Raw genomic sequence first — 22,722 nt, 5'->3', positions numbered from 1 at the left:
ATGGCTAACCAAGGTAAGCAGCAGGACTCCATCTCTCCAGAGGCATTTTTATGAATGTTTAAAAATGGCCAAACAACCTTGGCTGTCCTCTAGTCACTGAGCTGGCAACTCTTCTGAAGGCCTTCCATAGGCAGATGTCCTAACTAAGAAACTGGAACCAGACGTACTCAAGATCTCAAAAGAAATTAATGGCAATAAGACTCTGGGGTAAAAATATCTCTGGGCACTGAGCTAGCTCACTCCACTCCCTTTCTATGTAAGGATCATTTAGGCTTAATTATAGAGTTCAGGCATTCATTGGGGTTTTGATTAATTTTCTTTTCAGCTTGAAGCATGTGTGAGTGTAGCAGGTCTGTGTGTGTGTGTGTGTGTGTGTGTTTACATCTTTTTTTGCAACTCAGTTGGGAGCTGGCTCTGGCAATGTTTAATTGTGCCCTCAGTTCTAACAAGAATAGTCAATGTGCCAACTGGAGCTTGGAAAGCCATTGTTTCCAGTGCCTCCGCCCCATGGGCTGCTCCTGCTGCATTGAGGGGTGGCGGGTGGCAGGGCCTTGCTCAGCTGCGACCTCAGCTGTGGGATGCTTGCTTTCCTCCCCCTTTTGTGCTCTTGGTGTTTCAGGGATTCTGAGACCAGGAGAGTAGATTTCCTACTCCACTGATTACCAGTACTGTGCTAAAAGCTGGTGAGTGACAGCCAGCTCACCCACACTGCAGCCCCTCACAGGAATTTTTTTCTGGGCAAATCTCCTTGTGGATTGCACAGTTTTCTGCATAAGAAAACAGTGTTACTTCTCTTAGTTTAATATGCCCACTTAGTTGACGGGTAGGGACTACATGACTGTGTAGGTGAAAGTGACCTGTTTTCTCCTTCCTTCTCTTCTGTGCTCTCCAGGCAGGGAACAACCCAGGAGGCGCCACAGTGTAGCGTCATGGTGAGAGATGTGGAGCCAAGTGGCTCAGTTTGAATCCCAACTCCCCACATTTTCTATTTGTGTGCCTATCCACTTAACCTCAGTGGATCTCAATTTACGGTTATACTCCTAAGACTGTCTGGGGATGAAAAAATGCATGTGGAAGCCTTTTGTAAACTACTTCATAAATCATAGTTCTTTTATTTTACTGCTCAGAATGACTGCTGAGAACATGATTTTGACCTGTGAGATATTCCTAGCTTCAGAAAAGAGGGAACTGCAAAAAGGCCCATGGAAAGGAAGACAGAGAAAGAACTAGCTTCCAACCTTCTTGGGTGCTGTGGACCAAAGCAAGAAGCTGGGAATGTAAGATGCTGCAAAGACCCAGACTAAGAGTTCAAAACAGCTGGTATAGATAAAAGAGAATCAGGAACATTCATTTCTTGGACACAACTGTTCTTTAAAGGATGGATTTGATTGTCTCTAGTGCTAAGAGGGTGAATGGCTCAAGGACTGTGACAACGTTTTGCCTGGAGCCAAGAGGAGAACTACGGGTCTCAGGTAAGTGTGACCATGCTGTGATACGACATACAGGAACCCAGGTCTTCTCTTGGCTCTGCTGCTGATTATGACCCTGAGAATGATGTGACCCTGAATAGATGCGACCTCAATTTCCTTGAGATTATGGAATAAAAAAATCTCAAAGGAATCTATGAGGAATTTATGACTTAATAAAATGCTCTTTTCCACACAGGAATTAAGAACTCTTGTGCCACTAAGAGACTGTTGTGGTATGTATGTGTGTTTAGAATCCAAATATACTACTGAGACTACCCAACTAAAACCTAATCGAGGCACCGCACGAACCCCTTCAAACTGACGGCATCTGGTGTCAGACACAGGGACTGTCAGGGAAAGAAAGGCCTGATGGGAGGATGGAGGTGACTCAAACAGAGATTTCAAGGTGAATTCACTCTTGTTGGAGAGCCTTTCCTTTGCCAAATCCGACTAAGCTGGAAGGTAATGACCTATGGATGACAGAAAAGACACTATTTCCTTGTAAAGCAACTCTAACTTCAAAATAATAGATTGCAGAGCAATAGAACATTCTGCCAGGTTGACTTCAGAACTGAGACACCCAACTAAGAGTTCACAGCACTATCACTGACAATAATCATAATGTATATTTGCACAGTACCTTTAATTTTATAAGTACCTTCCTATCTATTTCTCTCATTTTTGTTATTACCTAATTTTCCAGAAAACTTGCCCAGGGTAATTTCTTTTAAAACTCTAGAAAATGTGAGTTTTCAGTGGGAAAAACATCTAACTAAGTATGTAGCATTTATAAATACAGATATGCCCTGGAAAAAGTTATGCTATGTGTAAACATAATTGTGTAAATCATATCATATTCTCATGGGCAGAAATCTTGCATAGCATTTTGTAATGTAAAAAAACCTTTCCTCTTTAACCTTCTGTTTGTTACAATTTTAGATTTTTAAATATCAGGTTTTCTTAAAGTAGGGCCATAAGGATTAGATTTCAGGATCAGTATCAACACTCCAGAATTCCATAAGGGTAACATCTAATTCAATCACAGGGACAGATTCCTATTTCTGATGTCAACATGGAAAATTAAGTAGCTTTGGAGCTACTTAAACCATGTTGCTCTTAAACTAAACCATGGAGCTCTCTCAGACTACTTCTCCCATAAAATAAGGAGAGATAGGAAAGGACAGGGAGATCCAAATGTAACAGTTGAACTGTTTCTAAATGGAATGTCTCCAGGTCTTCTGTGAGTCACTGATGTGTCATTAATGTGGTGTTATAAATAGCTCAGCTTGCCATCAATAACTAATCTATAAGAGAGGAGTTGGTGGTTAGGGTGTGAGGTTAAAATTTGGAGTGGATCTGTTAAACTTCTCATGTAAATAAGCACCTACTCCTGTGACCTGAAGTAACCTGAAGTAAATGAGACTACACTCCATTTTTAATAAAAGTAATAAACAAGTCTTCCTGCTTTTTATTCTCCATCTTCAAACTCAGATAAAAGATAGATCAGTGGAGCCAACCATGGGATTAGAATAATTGCACGAACCTTAACTCTCTCATCTCTGAAATCAGGCTGGCAATATCCACTCATAGAATCCACAATGGTATTGTGGGAGTTTTAGAATTATTTTGCATGGGGGGTTTTGAATGAGGATCTATCTATCTATCTATCAAAATTAGCATTAGCAAGAATAAAAGGAAAAGTTCTTTTGTAATGATTTAAAAGTTCTTTTTTGTGGTGATCCTTATGGCAAAGATTGGAAACCTTTAAAAACTTATATTGTGCTGACTAGAGGAAATATGGCCTCTCATCCTTATTGGTTGGATCTCACCAATACAGGTTTGTTTCCTGTGAGTAGCTCAGATTTTCATTAAGAGTCTGAAGTTAAGCATTATGAAGCACTTTCTCACAAATGCTCAAGCAGTTAAAGTTGAGCTTCTGTGAAACTGAGCTAAAATAAACATTCACAGATACACAGCATATGTACTGTGTGTGCATACAGGCTATAAGCACACATGCAGATACAGCTAGAAGATTTGCTAGCAATCATGCTGGCATGTGTGTTTGCATGTGTGAATGTGTAACAGCAAAATACCATTCTTACTTGTTGAAATGGTCTCGAAACTCTGCATGGGTTCGTGCCTTAAAAACAATTATCTTTTTGTAAATTTAGGGCTGGTAATGGGAAGAGAAGCAGAAGCTGTAAACAAAATCACAATTTGGGTTTCAGTAAAAACATGGTGAAGGCCCCAAATATCACAGCTATTGCAGAATTCAGAAACCATCTATCCAAATACTGTGACTGAGGATACTTTGAATAAACAGTTTTTGGAAAGATGTGGGTAGATGGAAATGCTGTCATCATCATCAACTAGAACCACCGTCAGCACCCTGGACAGTTCCTAGGAGGCTCTCCCTTGGAATGGAACCAACATATTTTGTTTTCTTAGCGTTTCTTTCATTTCAGTGAGTGTGTTGATGATCTGATTATTAACTAATACATGCACAGGTATTACTTTGCAGTAACAAAGTTATCCCCTCCTCTTTCCATTGCCCATTCACTTTCATTCCACCCCATTCCCCAGCACCCTCCAGTTAGACAATGGGACATATGTCTTACAAACACCTGATGTGGATGTTTTCACTCTCACTTCTAATTGGTTGGGAAGCAGCATTTGCCACAGGCACTGTTTAATTTTGTTTCCATCCCCTGCCTCTCACAGGAAAGAAATGGTCAATAGTTCAGATAAAAGAATCATCCTGGTCAGCTCCAAAATATGGCTACTTGCATGGTAATCACAGCAAGTCTTTCAGAGCAGCGATTTTCTTTATTCCTAAAAGGAAGGGATTTTCCCTAAGGATTATGGTTCTACCACCCAAGGAGCAGCTTTACTCTTCACAAGTGGCTGCAAAGGCTGGCAAACCATGAGGTCTGCTTTGGCTCAGAAATTCAGTTTGGCTCCTGCCACCCCTGGCAACCTCACTGCGTGTCTCAGTGGCATATGCTCCACACACAGTCAGGCCAGTCTGCTTCTACTTAGGAGGGATCACAACTAGAGGTGGCCCCCGCTTGGGCCTCCACATGAGGACCTGGGCATCGTTGGCATTGGGCTTCACTAGTGCGTTGGGGGGTATGGGTTCCATCCGGCTCAGGATCCGGGGCTGCTCCTGCTGAGTCCTGCCCACCAGCCGGGCCCGTTGCCCCAAAAGTTGAAGAGGGTCCACCTCAATGTCCACCCTCATCCTCCACTTGATGGTCTGCAGAATGATCTTCTCTTTTGTGGTCGTGTTCATGGCCACCAGCCAGGTAGTGAAACTTTGGTCCCTCTTGATCCGTGTGAGCAGCGGCACATTGCTGTCACTCACTGGCACCGCCCATGTCACACTGGGGTAGAAATTGTCATTCATGCTGACGGAGAACCTGGAGATCTTGTTGGTGGGGCCAACCAGGGTCACAGTTTCTGTGGTGTTCCCGTACCAAGGGTAGCTCACCCCATCTGAGTCACTGATGGCTTTTACTCTCCCTTCCCTCAAGTCAGGCAGTTCCCAGCTTGACCTGGCAAAGCAGAAGAGATGCACAAGAAAAGAAGAGGCTGAATGAATTTTTTAAAAGCTGGAGAGGTGCCCACCACTTACTAACAGTCAACTTGGGCAAAATGGGAAGTTTAGAGGGGGAATTCAGGTAAAAAATTTCTATGCTGTGCTGCTTCAGGATTAAATGAGAACAAATCAAAACAAAACAAAAATAAAATGCAACACCAGTACAAATTAAATTAAGCCATAAGTAGTTCAACAGAGAGCAAAAATCTCAAAGAAGCATTTGTGAGATCCACAAAGGCATCAACTCGCTGCAATAGTATAATCGTAATGAACTATCTAGAGGTATTCAACTGAATAAAAATACTTTCTCAGGAAGTGTGAGCTTATGTAAGGTTTGTTTGTTAAGAAAAGATGGTGGTTGAAATCTGACATACTTGTAAGGAAGTTGCAGGTGGAAAGGAGGGCAAAGAAAGTTGAGGTTAAAGGTTATACTGATTTCATATGAAATCACAGTAGTAGAATTTCTACTCAACAAAGAAAAATGTTTAAATTCTAGTCATTGGCCAATCCAGTATTTAGAAAACCTGCACACAGAAACTTGTAACAGGAGATAAGGGTCACCTTTGGGAAACCACCTCAATGTGCAAGTTGTACCACAGACTGGCATACATAGTCTACTGTGCTGTTCTCCCATCACCTTTAAGTCCAGCCTGGAAGTTTAATTGCTTAGTTTAGCAAACACGCCATTCTGGGCATGTTGTTACTCCTCCTGGCTGCTTCTAACTTTGAACAGAAGGAAGGAGGAGATGATATGCCCATATTCTTAGCCCATGTTTCTCCCCCAATGCTATGGAATATTCTTCATCATCATCATAGCTGATACTTATTGAGTGCTTACTCTATTCCAGCCACTATGCTGGGTTTTTTATGTTATCTCAGTTAATGATCAAAATATCCCACAAGATAAATATATTTTTATTTCCATTTATACTTGAGAGGATGGACACTTAAAAATATTAAAGCACATGTCAAGAGTTCTACATGTTGTAAGGCGTGGAGCTGGGAGTTGTCTGACTCCAAAGTCTATGCTTTTGACCACTAAGCAACAATGCCTTCTGAAGTGTCCTTGCATGATGCTGGAAGAAGCCAGAGTGGAGGGGATTCAGGCTGTCCCAGAGCAGCCATGGGAAGCTGGACTGGACCCTACTGGGGGCAGATATTTAGTCAGCAGAGTCTGGCTATGCAACCTCCATATATCCTTTCCTGGGACCAAGAATAACTCAGTAATATTGTGTAAGAATTCAATAATTAAGGAAAGAAAGGAGACTGTGCCACTCATCAGCGAAGAGGTAGTCTTGTTTGATATAATGGTCTTCCTCTTACGAAGTGACAGAGATCCTGCAGGACTTTATACCAATGGCCTGAAAGGGAGCTATGTTGCCAGGTTAGTACTGAACTGTCTCAGAATCCTTCATACAAGGATAACATAACTGCTGCCTCCTGCTGCCGCTGCCCCCTGCCCCAGCATTCCCTATGCTAGTCAGACCCAGCCTGAAGGGAAGGGAAGGCTGGATTGCCTGGAGAGGAGGTGAGCCCACAGCTTCAAGAACCTTTTATCTTGCCTCCATGCCCTTAATAACTGCTGGCAATAACTGCAGTGTATAATGGTTAGCAGAAACTAAGTAAGAGGAATTGACTTGATGCAGAAAGTTGGAGATTTTGTTACCATTTTGTTACCTGTGCTAGTTGTAGCTGGACCAAGAAGTAGCTGCCAGATAATTCTATAGCTGCTTCTTACTGTACAAAAGGGAATACGTGTTGTTTGAGTGGGATATAATCATACAAGGGTCAGGTAAAGTGAGAACTGAACTGCTCGCTGGGTTGATGAAACAACCACACTGGAGGTAGCTTTTTGTCCCAAGTCAAAGGATTGCTACAATTATTCAGTTGCAAGGCACTCATTTTCTGTGTTGCTCCAACCTGCTTCTTCACTGGTTACAGTGACCGGGCTCTGCTGGCCTGAGGTTTCCTCTGTGGGACTGGAGGACAAGTATTCTCAATAGTGTAAAACTGTACTTGCTCTCCTGTCCTAAACACTGGGCCGGCTGTGGTATGTTGTTTAGGGAATTTGGCTTGTTATAATGCTGTCCTTTTCTGGGCTGAATATCTTGTCATTAAATTATTTTTTTCTATAGAGTATTTACAGTTCATACTTTGCCTCTATTTTCCTACACAAAATTATGTGAGCAGAGACTTGGGCCCAAAGCTTAGTTTGGTCCCAGATTTTCTGAAAACAGAGATAATAAAATAAAGTTGCACTCTTGTGCCTGTCTTGAAAGAGAAAAAAGATACCCTTGTCTTGGAAGATTCTCTGGAACAGAGAAATGAAACAGGCTTCTTAATCATCACAATGGTCATGAACTTGAGCAAATTCCAGGAGATAGTGAAAGACAGGAAGTCCAGAGTGCTGCAGTCCGTGGGTTCGCAGAGACATGACTTAGCAACTGAACAACAATCATCACATCAAAACAAAGGCATCTGGAACGTGTAGCCAGTGAATGTGGTGACCTTGGGAGGCTACACACTTGTTCATTCCACCCATTGCTGTGACTTTGCCCACTGCTCTATTGGAAATCCCTCAGGTCTGAGGTATGGTCTCTTTCACAGCCCCAGGTGCCCCAGGACTACAATGGTTAAGGAAGAGTTTGATTTTGGAAGCAGCCAAAACTCATTATGACTTAAGCCTAGTGATTGGGAGTAGGTTTCTTTTTGAAAAGTATCATATCATCTTTATTTCTTTTATGAAAAATAGCTATTAATGTGCATTCCAAGGTAGTGGATTTTTACAAAAAGAGTTATGCCTATAAAATACATAACTAGTTAATGCAGCTTTTGTAATAGTCTTCAAAGAGATCCCTGATAAGTTCCAAGAATAGGACCACTGGAGTCATTCTATAACTATTACAACTACTTTGAATGAGATGCCAGAATCACTTTAAATTCCACATGACCCAAACTAAATCCACCACATCCACCATAAACTTGGGCTTCCCTGATAGCTCAGTTGGTAAAATATCTGCCTGCAATGCAGGAGACCCCTGTTCAATTCCTGGGTTGGGAAGATCTGCTGGAGAAGGGCTAGGCTACTCACTCCAGTATTCTTGGGCTTCCCTTGTGGCTCAGCTGGTAAAGAATCCACCTGCAATGTGGGAGATCCCCTGGAGAAGGGAACGGCTACCCACTCCAGTATTCCAGCCTGGAGAATTTCATGAACAGTAAAGTCGATGGGGGTCACAAAGAGTTGGACACGATTGAGCAACCTTCACCATAAACTTGGTCCTTTCACCCTGTCTCTGCTGCAGGCATTGGTCCGCTGCTCATCCCACCTTCCAGGCCAGAAGTGTGATCATTTTTGGCTCTTCCTCTGCCCTGTCCTAGACTGCTACAGCTACTGGTATTACTGCATATTGTGAATTTTTTCCCATAAGTGATGCTTGACTTTATCTCCCTTTCTCCATCAAACTCTCACTGCCCTCATTTAATCCAAGCCCTCAGCATCTCTTACCTGGTCTACTATAATGGTCCACAACTGGTCTCTCTGCATCCAACTCTGATCCCTCTTAAATTCATCTTCCAGGCTGCACTGATGTTCAAATATGCAGATATGATTATGTCTTTTCTCTGCCTAAAACCCTTCATAGTCTCCTTTACATGGACATCACTGGTATCACCTACAGGAAAAGTTCAAGTTCCTTAACAGGACGTTTGTGGCCCTCTGTGGTCTGGCCTTCCTGTCCCTATAAACCATGCTGTTTCTCACCTCTGCCCTTTTGCTCATGCTGTGCCCTCTGCCTGCACTTCTCTTTCCTCTCCTAAAGTCTTACTGTGTGTAACTACCTGATATTTGAGAATCATTGCATGCACCATCTCCTCCAGGAAGCTTTCTTCTGCACTTCCATGGATATCTCCAGGTCTTTATAGGTCCTGGATTTTAATTATCAGGAAGGCTTGCCCCTTTGGCCCCATCATTCCTGGCAATCTTTCCTGATTGCCTGAATCTCAGCGCAATCTTTCCTGATCGCCATATTTAAAATCAAAACTTCCTGCCCCAGCCCTCCCCATCCCCCATCTTTGCTTCATTTTTCTCTACAGCACTGTCTAATATAGTATATTAGATATATGCAGAGTACATATATTTAACTTATATGTTTATTTAACTTATACACAGGGTACATCATGCAAAATGCCAGTCTAGATGAATCAGAAGCTGGAATAAAGATAAGCAATAACCTCACATATGTAGATGACACTGCCCTAATGGCAGAAAGCAAAGAGAAACTAAAGAGACTCCTGATGAAGGTAAGAGAAGAGAGTGAAAAGGCTAGTTTAAAACTCAACATTAAGAAAACTAAGATCATGGCATCCAGTTCCATTGCTTCATGGCAAGTAGTTGGGGAAAAGATGGACAGTGACAGACTTTATTTTCTTGGGTTCCAAAATCACTATGGATGGTGACTGCAACCATGAAATTAAAAGATGTTTTCACCTTGGAAGAAAAGCTATGACAAACCTAGACAGTGTATTAAAAAGCAGAGACATCACTTTTCTGACAAAGGTCCATGTAGTCAAAGCTATGGTTTTTCCAGTGGCCATGTATGGATGTGAGAGTTAGAACATAAAGAAGACTGAGCACTGAGGAATAGATGCTCTCAAAGGGTAGTGCTGGAGAAGACTCTTAAGAATCCCTTGGACTGCAAGGATATCAAACTAGTTAACTCTAAAGGAAATCAACCCTGAGTATTCACTGGAAGGACTGATGCTGAAGTTGAAGCTCCAATACTTGGGCTACCTGATGTGAAGAGCTGACTCATTGGAAAAGACCCTGATGCTGGGAAAGATTGAAAGTAAGAGAAGAAGGGGGTGAAAGAGGATGAGGTGGCTGGATGCCATCACTGACTCAATGGACATGAGTTTGAATAAACTCCAGGAGATAGGGAAGGACAGGGAAGCCTGGCATGGTGCAGTCCATGGGATTTCAAAGAGCCGGACATGACTTAGCGACTGAACAACAACAACATATTATATAACTTACTTATCCCTTGGAGAAGGGAATGGCAACCCACTCCAGTATTCTTGCCTGGAGAATCCCCTGGACAGAGGAACCTGGTGGGCTACAGTCCACAGGGTTGCAAAGAGTCAGACATGACTGAAGTGACTGAGCACAGCACAAGGAACAGAGATGGGACAGGGTTAGAGAGAAAGGAAACAAACAGCCACAGGACCCTTGCATGCGCAAGCACTTGGCAGCAACTCTAAGAGGCAGAGACGATTATGCGGTGTCCTTCCATGAGGAAAGGGGGAGGAAATGGCAAGCCACTCCAGTAGTTTTGCCTGGAACATCCCATGGGCAGAGGAGCCCGGTAGGTTACAGTCCATGTGGTCACAAAAGTGCTGGGCATGACTTAGCGACTGAGCATGGATAAGGAAAAGAGAATGATGCAAAGTCATATAGATGGGAAGGGGTGGTGCCAGGATTTAAAGCTGAATCTCCTTGACCTCAAACTCTGCCTTTTCTACTGCACCACACTTGTGGGAACAGCTCCTTTGAGTTTTATGTCTCACCTTTCCTTCCTTGAAGTCTTTGGTGTGATGGATGGAGGAAGCACCAGCACTGCCCTCAGGAGTCTTGGATGTCAGTCCCAAGGTGGCTGCTGGCTGACCTTAGCAAGTCAGCCTCAGGCTGCTCATGTGCAAAATGGGAAGAAAAATAAGCCCACCTCCTTAATCTCAGGGCTATTCCAAGGATCAGATGAAGTGATGTGATGTGTGAACAACTGCTTTGTAAACTGTAACACACTAGGTCAGTGTTAATCCTTATCATCTCATTCCCCTCCTTCTCCAAAAACCCTTCTCTTCACTGTGATATACACAGTGTTTTTGTTTTAGACAATCAGCCATTGACCTGAAGCTCACAGCTAATGGACTCGCCAATGGAGCTGATAATGAAAACATCGATTACTGCAACCTTCATGCTTTCTGAATCCCGTTTCTAGAATAAAGAGGCAAATCTCAATCAAACAAGCTTATGTGAAGCATTTCATTCAAATAACCAGTCCCTGGGTTTAAGTACAGGCCTCCACCCAGACCCAGGCAGTTTTCCTGGTGTCCATGAGGGCCAGAGCAACCTCTCTGAAGGAGCCTTGCTTTGCTCTCATGGAAGCCCTGTGGTCACCAAGTGGATGTGGGCTGGGGCAGCAGCATTCTTGAAGGCAGGGAGTGGGCAGGTGTGCAGGACACGGTTGATACTAACATCTTCTGATGGAGACTGGAATGGGAATCAGAGAGCCACACACGAGATGACGGATGGTTTCAAGCCTGTATAGCTGCCAGGGAAGGCTCTGAGATCCTGGATGGTTCTACCCACCAAGCCTAGGTAAGAACAGCCCCTGCCTGGCCCTACACTTTAAAGAGACCCACTCTAGTATCTCCTGGCCATGCCCTTACATGGTGGGCAGGGAGTCTGTGGGGCCAAGAGGGCATGCCCACCTATAACCGGGGCCCCTCCTTCAAGATACTCCTCTGGGTATCTGCTCAGATGGCCCCAAACTTGCCTTCAAGATATATATAGGCATTTTTCCTGGTCTATTTTCCTAAGGGTAGTCCACTCCACCTGTGTGTGTACCCCTGGAACCAAGGTGTTTGTACTCATGGAGTTTGGACATATATACACTAAATGTCCACATGCCTCTGTGTGATGATCCATATCTTGATGTGATACAGAGTGAGGGAAAGGAAGAGCCATGGAACTAGGTCCTGAGGGTTGGGTATGATACAGAGCAAGGGGAAGGAAGAGCCATGGAACTAGGTCCTGAGGGTCGAGTATGATACAGAGCCAGGGCAAGGAAGAGCCATGGAACTAGGTCCTGAGGGTCAGGTATGATACAGAGCCAGGGGAAGGAAGAGCCATGGAACTTGGTCCTGAGGGTCGGGTATGATACAGAGCGAGGGGAAGGAAGAGCCATGGAACTAGGTCCTGAAGGTCAGTATGATACAGAGCGAGGGGAAGGAAGAGCCATGGAACTAGGTCCTGAGGGTTGGGTATGATACAGAGCCAGGGGAAGGAAGAGCCATGGAACTAGGTCCTGAGGGTTGGGTATGATACAGAGCGAGGGGAAGGAAGAGCCATGGAACTAGGTCCTGAAGGTCAGTATGATACAGAGCGAGGGGAAGGAAGAGCCATGGAACTAGGTCCTGAGGGTCGGGTACACCTATGTGGCTATATCTGGCACAGAACTTTGGGAGCTTAAATATTCTAAAGCTGAACCTGGCTCTCCAGGTTGTTAAAAAGATACCTCTGTTAAGGTCAGAGGATAGAAGTTAGCATTCTGTTAGTATGACTTTAACATTTAGCATTGTTAGTTTGACTTAAAATTAATATTCAAAAATATGGTATGTGGGCCTTCATGCTTCTCTTGGACCATGAAAATATTAGGGGTGGGTAGGAGGTGGGACTCATTGGAAAAGATCTTGATGCTGGGAAAGATTGAAGGCAGGAGGAGAAAGGGATGACAGAGGATGAGATGGTTGGATGGCATCATCGAATCAATGGACATGAGTTTGAGCAAACTCCAGGAGATGGACAGGGAAGCCTGGTGTGCTGCAGTCCATGGGGTCGCAAAGAGTTGAACAAGACCGAGTGACTGAACAACAACAAGAGGTGGGAGATCTCTATCCACAACTCTGGAACCATAAAGTGAAGTGAAGTCGCTCAGTCGTCTCTGACTCTTTGCAACTCTGTGGACTATAGCCCACCAGGCTCCTCCGTCCATGGGATTCTCCAGGCAAGAGTACTGGAGTGGGTTGCCATTTCCTTCTCCAAGGAACCATGAAGAGTTCCAATTCTGAATTTTCTCTGGGTATGTGAGTTTTATTCACATCCACTTAGTCTTAACTCTTGGAAATAGCATTGCATCTACCTCTTATGTCGATTGCATGAGGTGGACATCATTCCACTTTCCATTATAATAATAAGAAACCCACTCAAGGTCATACAGCTAGTGCTGGGCAGAATTGAGTTGCAAACACAAGATCTTATTCTAAATTCTGTACACTGACTCTAGTATTAAATGAGTGCTCCAAAGGCTCTGAAAAATAACAGTCATGGATGATAATGGCTGGCACACACTGCTATCAGTATACCCCTTGTTAAAATATTAAAACATTTTTGAAACAGTTACTAAACTGACTCCCCTCTCCCTAAGAGCACCCTCCCAGGCTACCCAGGTTCTTCCTTGGGCTCTCGTTCTGCCCAACAATTAAGTGTTAGCGTAGGCATGGCAGAGGACAAGTTCTGCCACTGAGTCTCAGTCCTGGTCATGTCACAGGCCCTGTTCTGAGAGTCTGTGGCCTAACCACCATCACAAGCCTGCTTTTAAAGGAAGTCTGACTGCTGTGTAAACTTTACTGCATTTAGATGGTGGAAAAGAGGCCCCTACCTTGTTTCTTTATGTCATGGTTTGAACCTATGCAGTTACCACTCAGGAATGTGGAAAGTTTAAAGAGCACACAAGGTTTTCTGAGAATTCAGCTTTTCTTCTCCCGACTGTGTTAAGGGCCCTGTGCCCATGTCCCAGGAAACCTCCTACTCTGCATCACTTCTGGCAGACGCAGCACCCAGCATCTTTCCTCCCCATAACCCACTGCAGAAGAGGCTCTGGAAGCAGCAGTCCAAGGCAGGTGGGGAGGTTGAGAGGGAGAGGATGGAGATACGCCCCTTTGGAAAGAGTTGGTGGGGATGGGGCTCACAACTGGGAGAGGGCTGAGGTGGGGGTGAAACCAACACCCTGTGTTCCCCAGGGGAGTTACGAAGTCCATGGCCCCTCGGCTTGCTCAGGCACCAGTCCCAGCCCGGGTGCTGGCACATGTCCTGATTCTCAGATGGTCTGCACCATGATTACAGACTAAGTCTTAAAATTAGGTTTTTCCTCATTCTGCTCTGTTTATGTCAGACTCTTGAGAAGCCTGTAAATACCACCCTCCCACCTCCCCCTCCGCCCTCTTCCTTCCTGACCACATCCTTTTCTTTCTGGCACACAGGGAGGCATTTTTTCCCCCACAGCAGAAAGGACAATTTCCAGTGTTTTTAGAGTCATCAGTGTTGGGCAAGACTCCATGTTTAAGTGAAAGGCTTCTTTGGTCAGTCACTCTCATGTTCTGTTTAGACTGGGTTTCTCTACCACTGGAGACACGTTTTAGTATGTACTTATCCATCACCACTTGGAGGTCAGTTACCATCTCGAAGCCCCTGTCTCAGAGGGCCTCTGCTGGGCTGTCTTACTTGATAGCCTTGAGGTCTTGGATCAGTGGCCAGTTTTCTGGGTCATGTCTGGGGATGGTTTGTCTCTGACTCCAGTTCTGAGCTTCTTGGAGCAAAGTCCTTCCCCCGCAGAGCGAGAGCGAGCTACAGGCTGGGGTAGATTTACCCATGGAGCATCCTCATGTATGCCTGTGGGGTGGGAATGAGGAGCTATGTCCCCTACAGAGCTGACCAGGCCCTGGCACATGAGGGTCTATATCTACCCTCAGAGAGCTGAGGTGACAGACCACACCTCCTGATGAGTTGGAGACCAGAATTCACCTTTTCTCTCTGTGTGCGAGGCCCCCATCCTGTTTCTCATCATTTCTCCTCTCACTGGGATGCTGCAATGACCTCCTTGCTGGGCCCCAGATCTAAGCTTGCCCTACCCTCACAAGCCACAAACGAGGTTTTTAAGAAATGTAAGTCAGGTCATGCCTCACTTCTCTGAAAACTCCTATGATGGTTTCTCTTGCACTTAACATCCACAATGCATTATTTGGCCCCTGTCAGTTCTCCAGCCTCATCTCCACTGCCTCCCCCAGCTCCTTACACTCCACCAGCACTGGCCGTCTTCACCCTGGAACAAGACACCTTCCCACCTCTGGGCCTTGGGACTTTCTGTTCTCTTTGCCCAGAGCTCCCTTCTCCCAGTTCTTTCAATGCTTGACTCCTTTTCATCCTCAATTTGCAGTTACAATTTCACCTCCTGAGAGGGGCTGCCCAACAGCCTGTGAACTTCCGTGTGCTGCATCTGCAGCAGAGGGGATGAGATGAGGAAGGCTTTTCAAGAGACCAGGAAGACAGGCTGGATATGACAGCCAAAGGAATGCAAAGGGATTGGATGAAGACGCATTGGGACAAATGGCCTGGGGCTTCTGGCTTGGTGCTGAGTGCCCTCCTGACAGTGAGCACTGCCCATGGGCCCGGCTCCCCAGGTGGTGGGAGAGGCCATAGGAGACGGGTGGTGCGGGTGCACAATTCCGGCATGGCATCTCTTGAAGCAGACAGATAGTGGACAAAATAAGATGGAAAGTGGACATGTGTTTTTTTTCTTCTTATTTTGGAATTCTGCTACTACAGGTAGAATCTTAGTTAAAATTTAAAAAAGATATTGTTGGGTGGAGACCATCAAAATGTTAAAAGTATGATGATAAGATTATGGGTATTCCCTTTTATTTTTATTTTGTATGTCTTCTCATATAAAAGGGAGCTTCCCTGGTAGCTCAGTTGGTAAAGAAACTGCCTGCAGTGCAGGAGACCTGGGTTTGATCCCTGGGTTTGATCCCTGGGTTGGCAAGATCCCCTGGAGAAGGAAATGGCAACCCACTCTAGTGTCCTTACCTGAAAAATCCCATGGATAGAGGAGTCTGGCAGGCTGCAGTCCATGGGTCGCAAAGAGTTGGGCATGACAGAGTGACTAACACTGGGTCACTGGGCTTACATAAAAAATAATTAATGTGTATCTATTCTGCAATCAAAAGTGATGAGATGCTTCACAGGATTGCATATCATGAGCATGATGCATTTGGGGAGAAAAAAGAGGAAGAGGAGTGGCAACATAATGTAAGATGAATTGAGCTGGGTAGGCGATTGGCAACTGGAGGTGACATGGGGAGGCAGCAGGTGCGGCTGACGCTGACCTGTGTGTAGCTCTGGACAGCGCTTCGTAACGCACCACACAGCCTTGGGCAAACAGCTAGGCTTCTCGGGTTTTCAGTTTCCAACAAGGATGGGAATAATAATAAAACCTATCTTACAGGTTGCTTTTAGAAATAAATGAGACAGCTTTGCAAAGCAATCTCTTTAGTGCCTGGCACAGAGTAGGTGCTTCATGAATGGGAACTGTTATTACAGACACAGCTCATTTAGGGAGAATGTTGACTGACTGGGACCCAAGCATCCTCAAAGGGTAAGAGGTATTTCCTTCTTTTATGCAGGTAATGTGGGTACCTGAGTATATCCCTTCCATCCCAGCTATGGTTTTTCCAGTAGTCATGTATGGATGTGAGAGTTGGACCATAAAGAAAGCCGTGAAAGTTGCTCAGTCATGTCCGACTCTTTGCAACCCCTCTTGGAATTCTCCAGGCCAGAATACTGGAGTGGGTAGCCTTTCCCTTCTCCAGGGGATCTTCCCAACCCAAGGATCAAATCCAGGTCTCCCACATTGCAGGAAGATGCTTTACCAGCTGAGCCACAAGAGAAGCCCAAGAATACTGGGGTGGGTAGCCTATCCCTTCTCCGGAGGATCTTCCCAACACAGGAATAAAACTGGGGTCTCCTGCGTTGCAGATCGATTCTTTACCAACTGAGCTATCAAGGAAAGCTGAGTGCTGAAGAATTGACGCGTTTGAACTGTGGTGTTTAAAAACTCTTGAGAGTCCTTTTGACAGCAAGGAGATCAAACCAGTCAGTCCTAAAGGAAATCAACCCTGAATATTCATTGGAAGGACTGATGCTGATGCTGAAGCTCTAATACTTTGGCCACTTGATGAGAAGAACTGACTCATTGGAAAAGACCCTGATGCTGTAAAGGATTGAAGGCAGGAGGAGAAGGGGACAACAGAGGATGAGATGGTTGGATGGCATCACCAACTCAATGCATGAGTTTGAGACAGCTCCAGGAGCTGGTGATGGACCGGGAAGCCTGATGTGCTGCAGTCCATGGGGTTGCAAAGTGTTGGACATGACTAAGCAACTGAACTGAATTGAACTTTCTTCTCAACATTGAGTCAGACTTTGTGGTTAATACAGAGGACCAAAGACACCACCACTGTCAAATTTTGCATACAATTTCATGGGAGAAGAGTTTTCAATTTTAAAATACCTCTTTTGGAAGCTACTAGCCTGGTGAGAGACTACCCTCTCATGCTCTTCTGGGATGACTTGTGGGGCTCCTACTCCAATACCAGCCCTTTCATCCTCAACTTCTTCATCTATAAAACTGAGAGAATGAAACAAACAGCTTCATGAATAAGGCCATGTTCAGCTCCTATGCTCTCTGACCAAAGACCTCAGTTCTTGTGCTAATGGCCAGTGGGGTTTGCAGGGCCACAGAGGAAGAAGCTCTGGTTTCAGAAGAGAAATGTCATGGGTACTCCCCAGGGACAGGGAAGAGCACTGTTCCAGAACACAAGATCCCACACAAATTGTTCTCCCTGAGGTCCAAGAACACTGGGGACTTACGGTGGCTTCCCTTCATTCACACTCCACTCCAGGGTCTGACATCATCCTGATTGAGGTTCCTGCACAGCCTGCAGCTGGGGAGCCACTGCAGTTCTTGAGCCCTGATGGGTATCTGACTTGCCAGTTGTCAGGCTTCTAACCTGTGCCTTGGTGGTGGAAGGAGACACCATACCTGCCTTCACATGGCCTGGATCCCAGCCCCAAGCCAGGCCTCCCCTACAGTTCCCAATGGAGCCTGGAATCTGGGAGCTTTGTGATGATGAAAAGCCTTTCACAGTGTGAATATCCAATCTCTTTCTTTATTTGCATTTTTCTTCTTGTTTCTTGTTCCTGACTGGGAGGAGGTGTGGTTTGCTTCTTTCTTTTTTTGTTATTAAAGTAGGATTCCTAGTATGGAATCTTCTGTTGATCCTAGGGCTGGACATGTTGAGGTCCTCCCATTTACTCCATCTCAGTGAGCTGACACCATCTGGCCCTGCATGCTCTGCAGTCTCATTGACTCTTTTACCCCAGAATATATGCAGCTTTAACTGTTATTTATACAGATACGGCTAGTTTTCTGGGGGCTGAATCTGATGGTGGCACATATGTATGATGAAGGCAATAAGAGGAAGGTTGGATGGGAGCCCTGGGCAGCCCAGAGGAGACAGACACTCTGCCACCCCAGTCTGTCATCTGCACCTAACATGGAAGGGGGCTGAGGCCAGAACTCAGAAGTCTTCCTATCTGTTGGCCTGGGCAGGAGTTATTGTGATTTCTAGATTTCCATCTAATTTGAGGACTATTAAGGGGAAAAATTCTTCAAGATCAAGGAGGTATGGGTAATGACACAATTGTCAAGTCTTCCCAGAGATGAACAGGAAGTCCCTAGATATTTACCATCGGAGTGAGTGAATGAACCAGAGCAGGACTCCTGGGCACAAGTCTCTGTGCAGGCTTGCAGGGCACCACCCACCCTCTGGTGTCAGGGAGCATCCTTACCTTTCTCCTGCTTCTGGTTACAGAGGTCTCAGGGACCAAGTAAGAAATGACCATGATTTGGACATGTCTGCTTGTCAACTTATTTAAACCTAGCTCCTTGGACCAGAGCTGCTCAAGGCTCATTGATCCCAGCCTGGGGAAGAGGAAATGTTGCCCTCTTCCACTCTTGCCCACCCCATCAGCTGGCCCTGAGGAACATCCCACTGAGCTCTGGATGCTTTGGGGGACTAGAGTTAGGGAGGCAGGTAGAGAGGCTAACAGACTCTGGTCTGTGCCACTGAGCCAAGGCTTGGGCTCAAGAGTGGCCCAATGATTTGGGTACGAGGGGTGGGGGGGGCAATGCAGGATTTTGGGGGGTGGGCTCCTTAGCCTCAGTGGTCTAGAGGAGGTTAAAATCTGGAAGCTGGGAAACAAAGTCAAAGTTAAAAATACATTAATTGGAGCAAGAACAAGACCAGGAGAATCAGACTGAGCAAAAGAGCCATGCTGACAAGGTTGAGAAGATCAAGGCAGACAGAGGGGAGACTCTCAGAAGTCAGGTATTATTAATACTGCTATTACTCATAAGAGCTGGAGGCTTACTGTGTGCCAAGCAAATCTACTAAATGCCTGACACATCAGCTTCAAAGGAGGCACTGCTACTCCCTCCACCTTTTTTCTCCCCACTTAAGGGAACTAAGGTTAAGTCACTTGGCAAAGTCACAAAGCAAGTAGGTGGCCGAGCTGCTGTGAACCTAACTCTCTAGCACCTGCGCCCATCTTTTGCCTGGAACCAAAGTTATTGACCACCGTTCCCTAACTTGATTGCTTGAGTAGCCCCCAAACACTGGTTCTCTGTACAGGTGACACTATAGTGACACTGCAGGTCCCCAGGGGAGGCATGATGGCAGAAGGACAAGACTGCTGGCTGCTGCTGCTGGCTGCTGGGACCAGTTCTCTCTCCCCAGTACTGGGCCAGGTGCAGCTGCGAGCCACATTGGCAGAATATGGATATGCCTGTTCTCCTTCTCCCAGCTGCCAAATCCTTCCACTGCTTCTTCAGGGAGCTCCTATATTCTGCCAAATAATGGCCAAGGTATTATTAGTAGCTGAGTTGGCAAAGAATCTGCCTGCAATGCAGGAGACCTAGGTTCAATCCCTGGGTCAGAAAGATCCCCTGAAGAAGGCAATGGCAACCCACTCCAGTACTCTTGCCTGGAGAATTCCATGGACAGAGGAGTCTGGCAGGCTGCAATCAATGGGATCACAAAGAGCTGGACATGACTGTGTGACTTCCTTTCACTTTCAGTGGCAAAGGAGGCAGAGGGAAGGGTCAGGTTCACCAGGCTCAGCTGAGGAGAGAGGCAGACACAGAGACCCAGAACGGACCAGGCTGAGGATGGAGGTGGAGGCGTGTAGCCGCACAGGCTTTGAAAATCACAGTTGACTGTTTTCATTAGCTTTCCACTGTGTGTTCATCCCAGGCCACATTTCACCACAGGCTGAGCAGGGCAGCAGATGTGGGGAGTTACTGGCAGCAGCTAAGCTGGGGGCAGACCATGAGGATGCTGGCAGCTCAGTGTGTGTTCTGGTGACAGAGCCATGAAGAGGACTCATTAGACAGGTGCCTGCTTAGCACATGGAAGGAGCACCCGTGTCCAGGGAGTTGAGATCTGCACATGCGTGGGCACAGAGGGCTCCATGCGGGGCATCTCGGTGTTTCCCAGTGCAGCATGTCCAGGTGTGATGCTCCTCTGGGCTCCAGTGGAGGTAAGTGCTTCACACGCTTGTCCTCATTGCATCTGAATCACTACCAGGTGCTTTCTGTTGGGCTGACCAAAAAGTTCATTTGGGCTTTTCTGTTAAATGTGACAGAAAAACCCCAACAAACTTTCTGGCCAACCCAATATTATTGCCATCCTATTTTGCAAAGGGGGAAACAGATGCAGAAAGATTAAGAGGTGCCCAGGATCACGTGAGTGGTAACCACGGGGCCAGGATTCACACCCAAGCAGTTCTCTCCATGGCCCATATTCAGGCACTTGGCTCTTCAGAGAGAGAGAAAAATATTTTTTCTTGAGCACCTGCTATGCTTCAGGCAGCATGCTAGGTCCTTGGTCAACTCATCCAAGCTTCATAACTGTCCTTGTGAAGGAGGCAAAGCCCTGACTTGGAAATGCAGCAACTTAGATTGACGGAAGTTGGTAACCTATCTACATTCTCCTGGCTAGTAACTGCAGAGCTGAGATTTAGCCCAAGAGCGATGCCTCTATGCCATGCTCTTTCCCCTAACATGGGAAAGAGCATGGTGTGCCTCCTACATGGCTGTATAGTGTTTCCAATTTTAAGAAGTTACACTACAACAGGCCCTTGGCATCCAAAGGTTCTGCATCCACAGATTCAACCAACAATGGATTGAAAATATTTGGGAAAATATTTCAGAAAGTTCCAAGAAGCAAACTTAAATTTGCCATTGTTGTTGTTCATCAGCCATGTCCGACTCTTTGCAACCCCATGGACTACAGCATGCCAAGCTTCCCTGTCCTTAACCATTCCTGGAGTTTGCTCAAACTCATATCCATTGAGTTGGTGATGTCATCCAACCATCTTATCCTCAGTTGTCCCCATCTCCTCCTGCCAACTATTTACATAGCACTTGGAGAAGGAAATGGCAACCCACTCCAGTATTCTTGCCTGGAAAATTCCATGGACAGAGGAGCCTGGTAGGCTACAGTCCATGGGGTCGCAAAGAGTCGGACAAGACTGAGCGACTTCATTTCACTTCTATATTGTATTTACAACTATTTACACATTTATATTGTGTTAGGTATTATACCTAGGTATAAATAAACTAGAGATGATTTAAAGTATATAGGAAGACTTCCCTGGTAGTCCAGTGGTTAAGACTCCATGCTTCCAATGTAGGGGGCACAGGTTCAATCCCTAGTCGGGGGACTAAGATTCCACATGCCATGGAGTGTGGCCAAAAATAAAATAAAATAAAGTATATGGGAGAATGTGTGTAGGGTATATGCAAATACTATGCCATTTATATAATGGACTTGGGCATTCCCAGATTCTGGTATACTCCGGGGGGCCTGGAACCAATATCCTGTGAATACAGAGGGACAGCTGTATTTATTGACAGTGCTTTGCTCGTTGATTGTTTAATTCCTTTAACATGTAATTTTTGAAGTCCTTCTGTGTCCAAGGCAGTATGGGGGAGGGAACCAAAGCTGGCTGTAGTCTGGCTCCCATTGGGTATGGTGACTGGGATCCGAGGAGGAAGGAGGAAGGTGAGGAGTGTTGCTCAACCAGAGAACATTTTGGGGGTGTCGGGGATGGCAGAGGGCACTTATTCTTGGTGCTTTATTCTTGATGCTACTGTAAATGGGATTGTTTCCTAATTTCCTGTTCAGATAGTTCATTATTAGTGTATGGAGATGCAGCTGACTCAGGGAGCACCTGAAACAGTGCGTCTGCCACTGTTTCCTTCTGCACCCTGTGGAAGATGGCTTAGGAGTCAGCCTTCTCCAGTGTGAAGTCCAGGCTTACACACTTTGAACCCGTTCCCTTCAAGCCGTTGATCACCTCCATCAAATACTCATGGGACTGGCTCTTTCCCTTGGATGGATCATCTCTGCTCTGATGATTCTGGTGTCAGCCTGAGAGCCAGGAGGGGAGCTAGCTTTCAACAGAGGCCTCTGAAACCTCATGCTTTTTAAAGGGTGAGTTGAAAGCGGAGCTTTATGACTTTGGGAGCTACCGTGGATTCAGAAAGAACACCAGCATCACACCTGCATGGCCTGCAGCCCCACCATGTTCCACTTCACTCTCTTTCCAAGGGAATTTTCTTTCTTCTGCAGACCCTGCTGGGTGGGGCAGAAAAAACACTGGGAGGCAGAAGCTCCAGGTCCACATTCCCAGCTGTCAGCGGCTTGACTCTCATGAGTCACATTCTCCTAGGCCTCAGTTGTCTGAGCTGTAGAATGGAGATAATAATGCCCTCTTGTGGATCCACCATGTGAGTTACATGAGAAGTAAGTGAAATGCTAGGTTTTATGTCCATTACAACTTCTAGGCTTCACCGAGTAACTTTCAGCTACAGCCAAGTCATTTCCACCCTCTGAATCTCTGTGAAGGGCTTCTTGATTAGTCTAGCCCACTTGACTTCCAGAGGGCTGTGTGACTTCTTCCCAGATGTATGGGCACAG

General features: G+C 45.7%; 1 protein-coding gene across 1 annotated transcript in view; it reads right to left on the bottom strand.

Moving 5' to 3' along the window:
* Window positions 1-4,141: 4,141 nt before the first annotated feature.
* Window positions 4,142-22,722, bottom strand: part of FAM78B (family with sequence similarity 78 member B) — a 93,601-nt gene continuing 75,020 nt past the window's right edge. Inside the window, exon 2 of the mRNA XM_019986618.2 lies at window positions 4,142-5,023. Coding sequence (XP_019842177.1) covers window positions 4,501-5,023 — 523 coding nt within the window. The 3' untranslated portion in view covers window positions 4,142-4,500. The remainder of the gene's footprint in view (window positions 5,024-22,722) is intronic.

Source organism: Bos indicus, chromosome 3, assembly GCF_029378745.1.
Source record: "Bos indicus isolate NIAB-ARS_2022 breed Sahiwal x Tharparkar chromosome 3, NIAB-ARS_B.indTharparkar_mat_pri_1.0, whole genome shotgun sequence".
NCBI classification, from domain to species: domain Eukaryota; kingdom Metazoa; phylum Chordata; class Mammalia; order Artiodactyla; family Bovidae; genus Bos; species Bos indicus.
The sequence above is the reverse complement of the archived record's forward strand: the minus strand, read 5'-3'. Positions and strand labels throughout refer to the sequence as shown.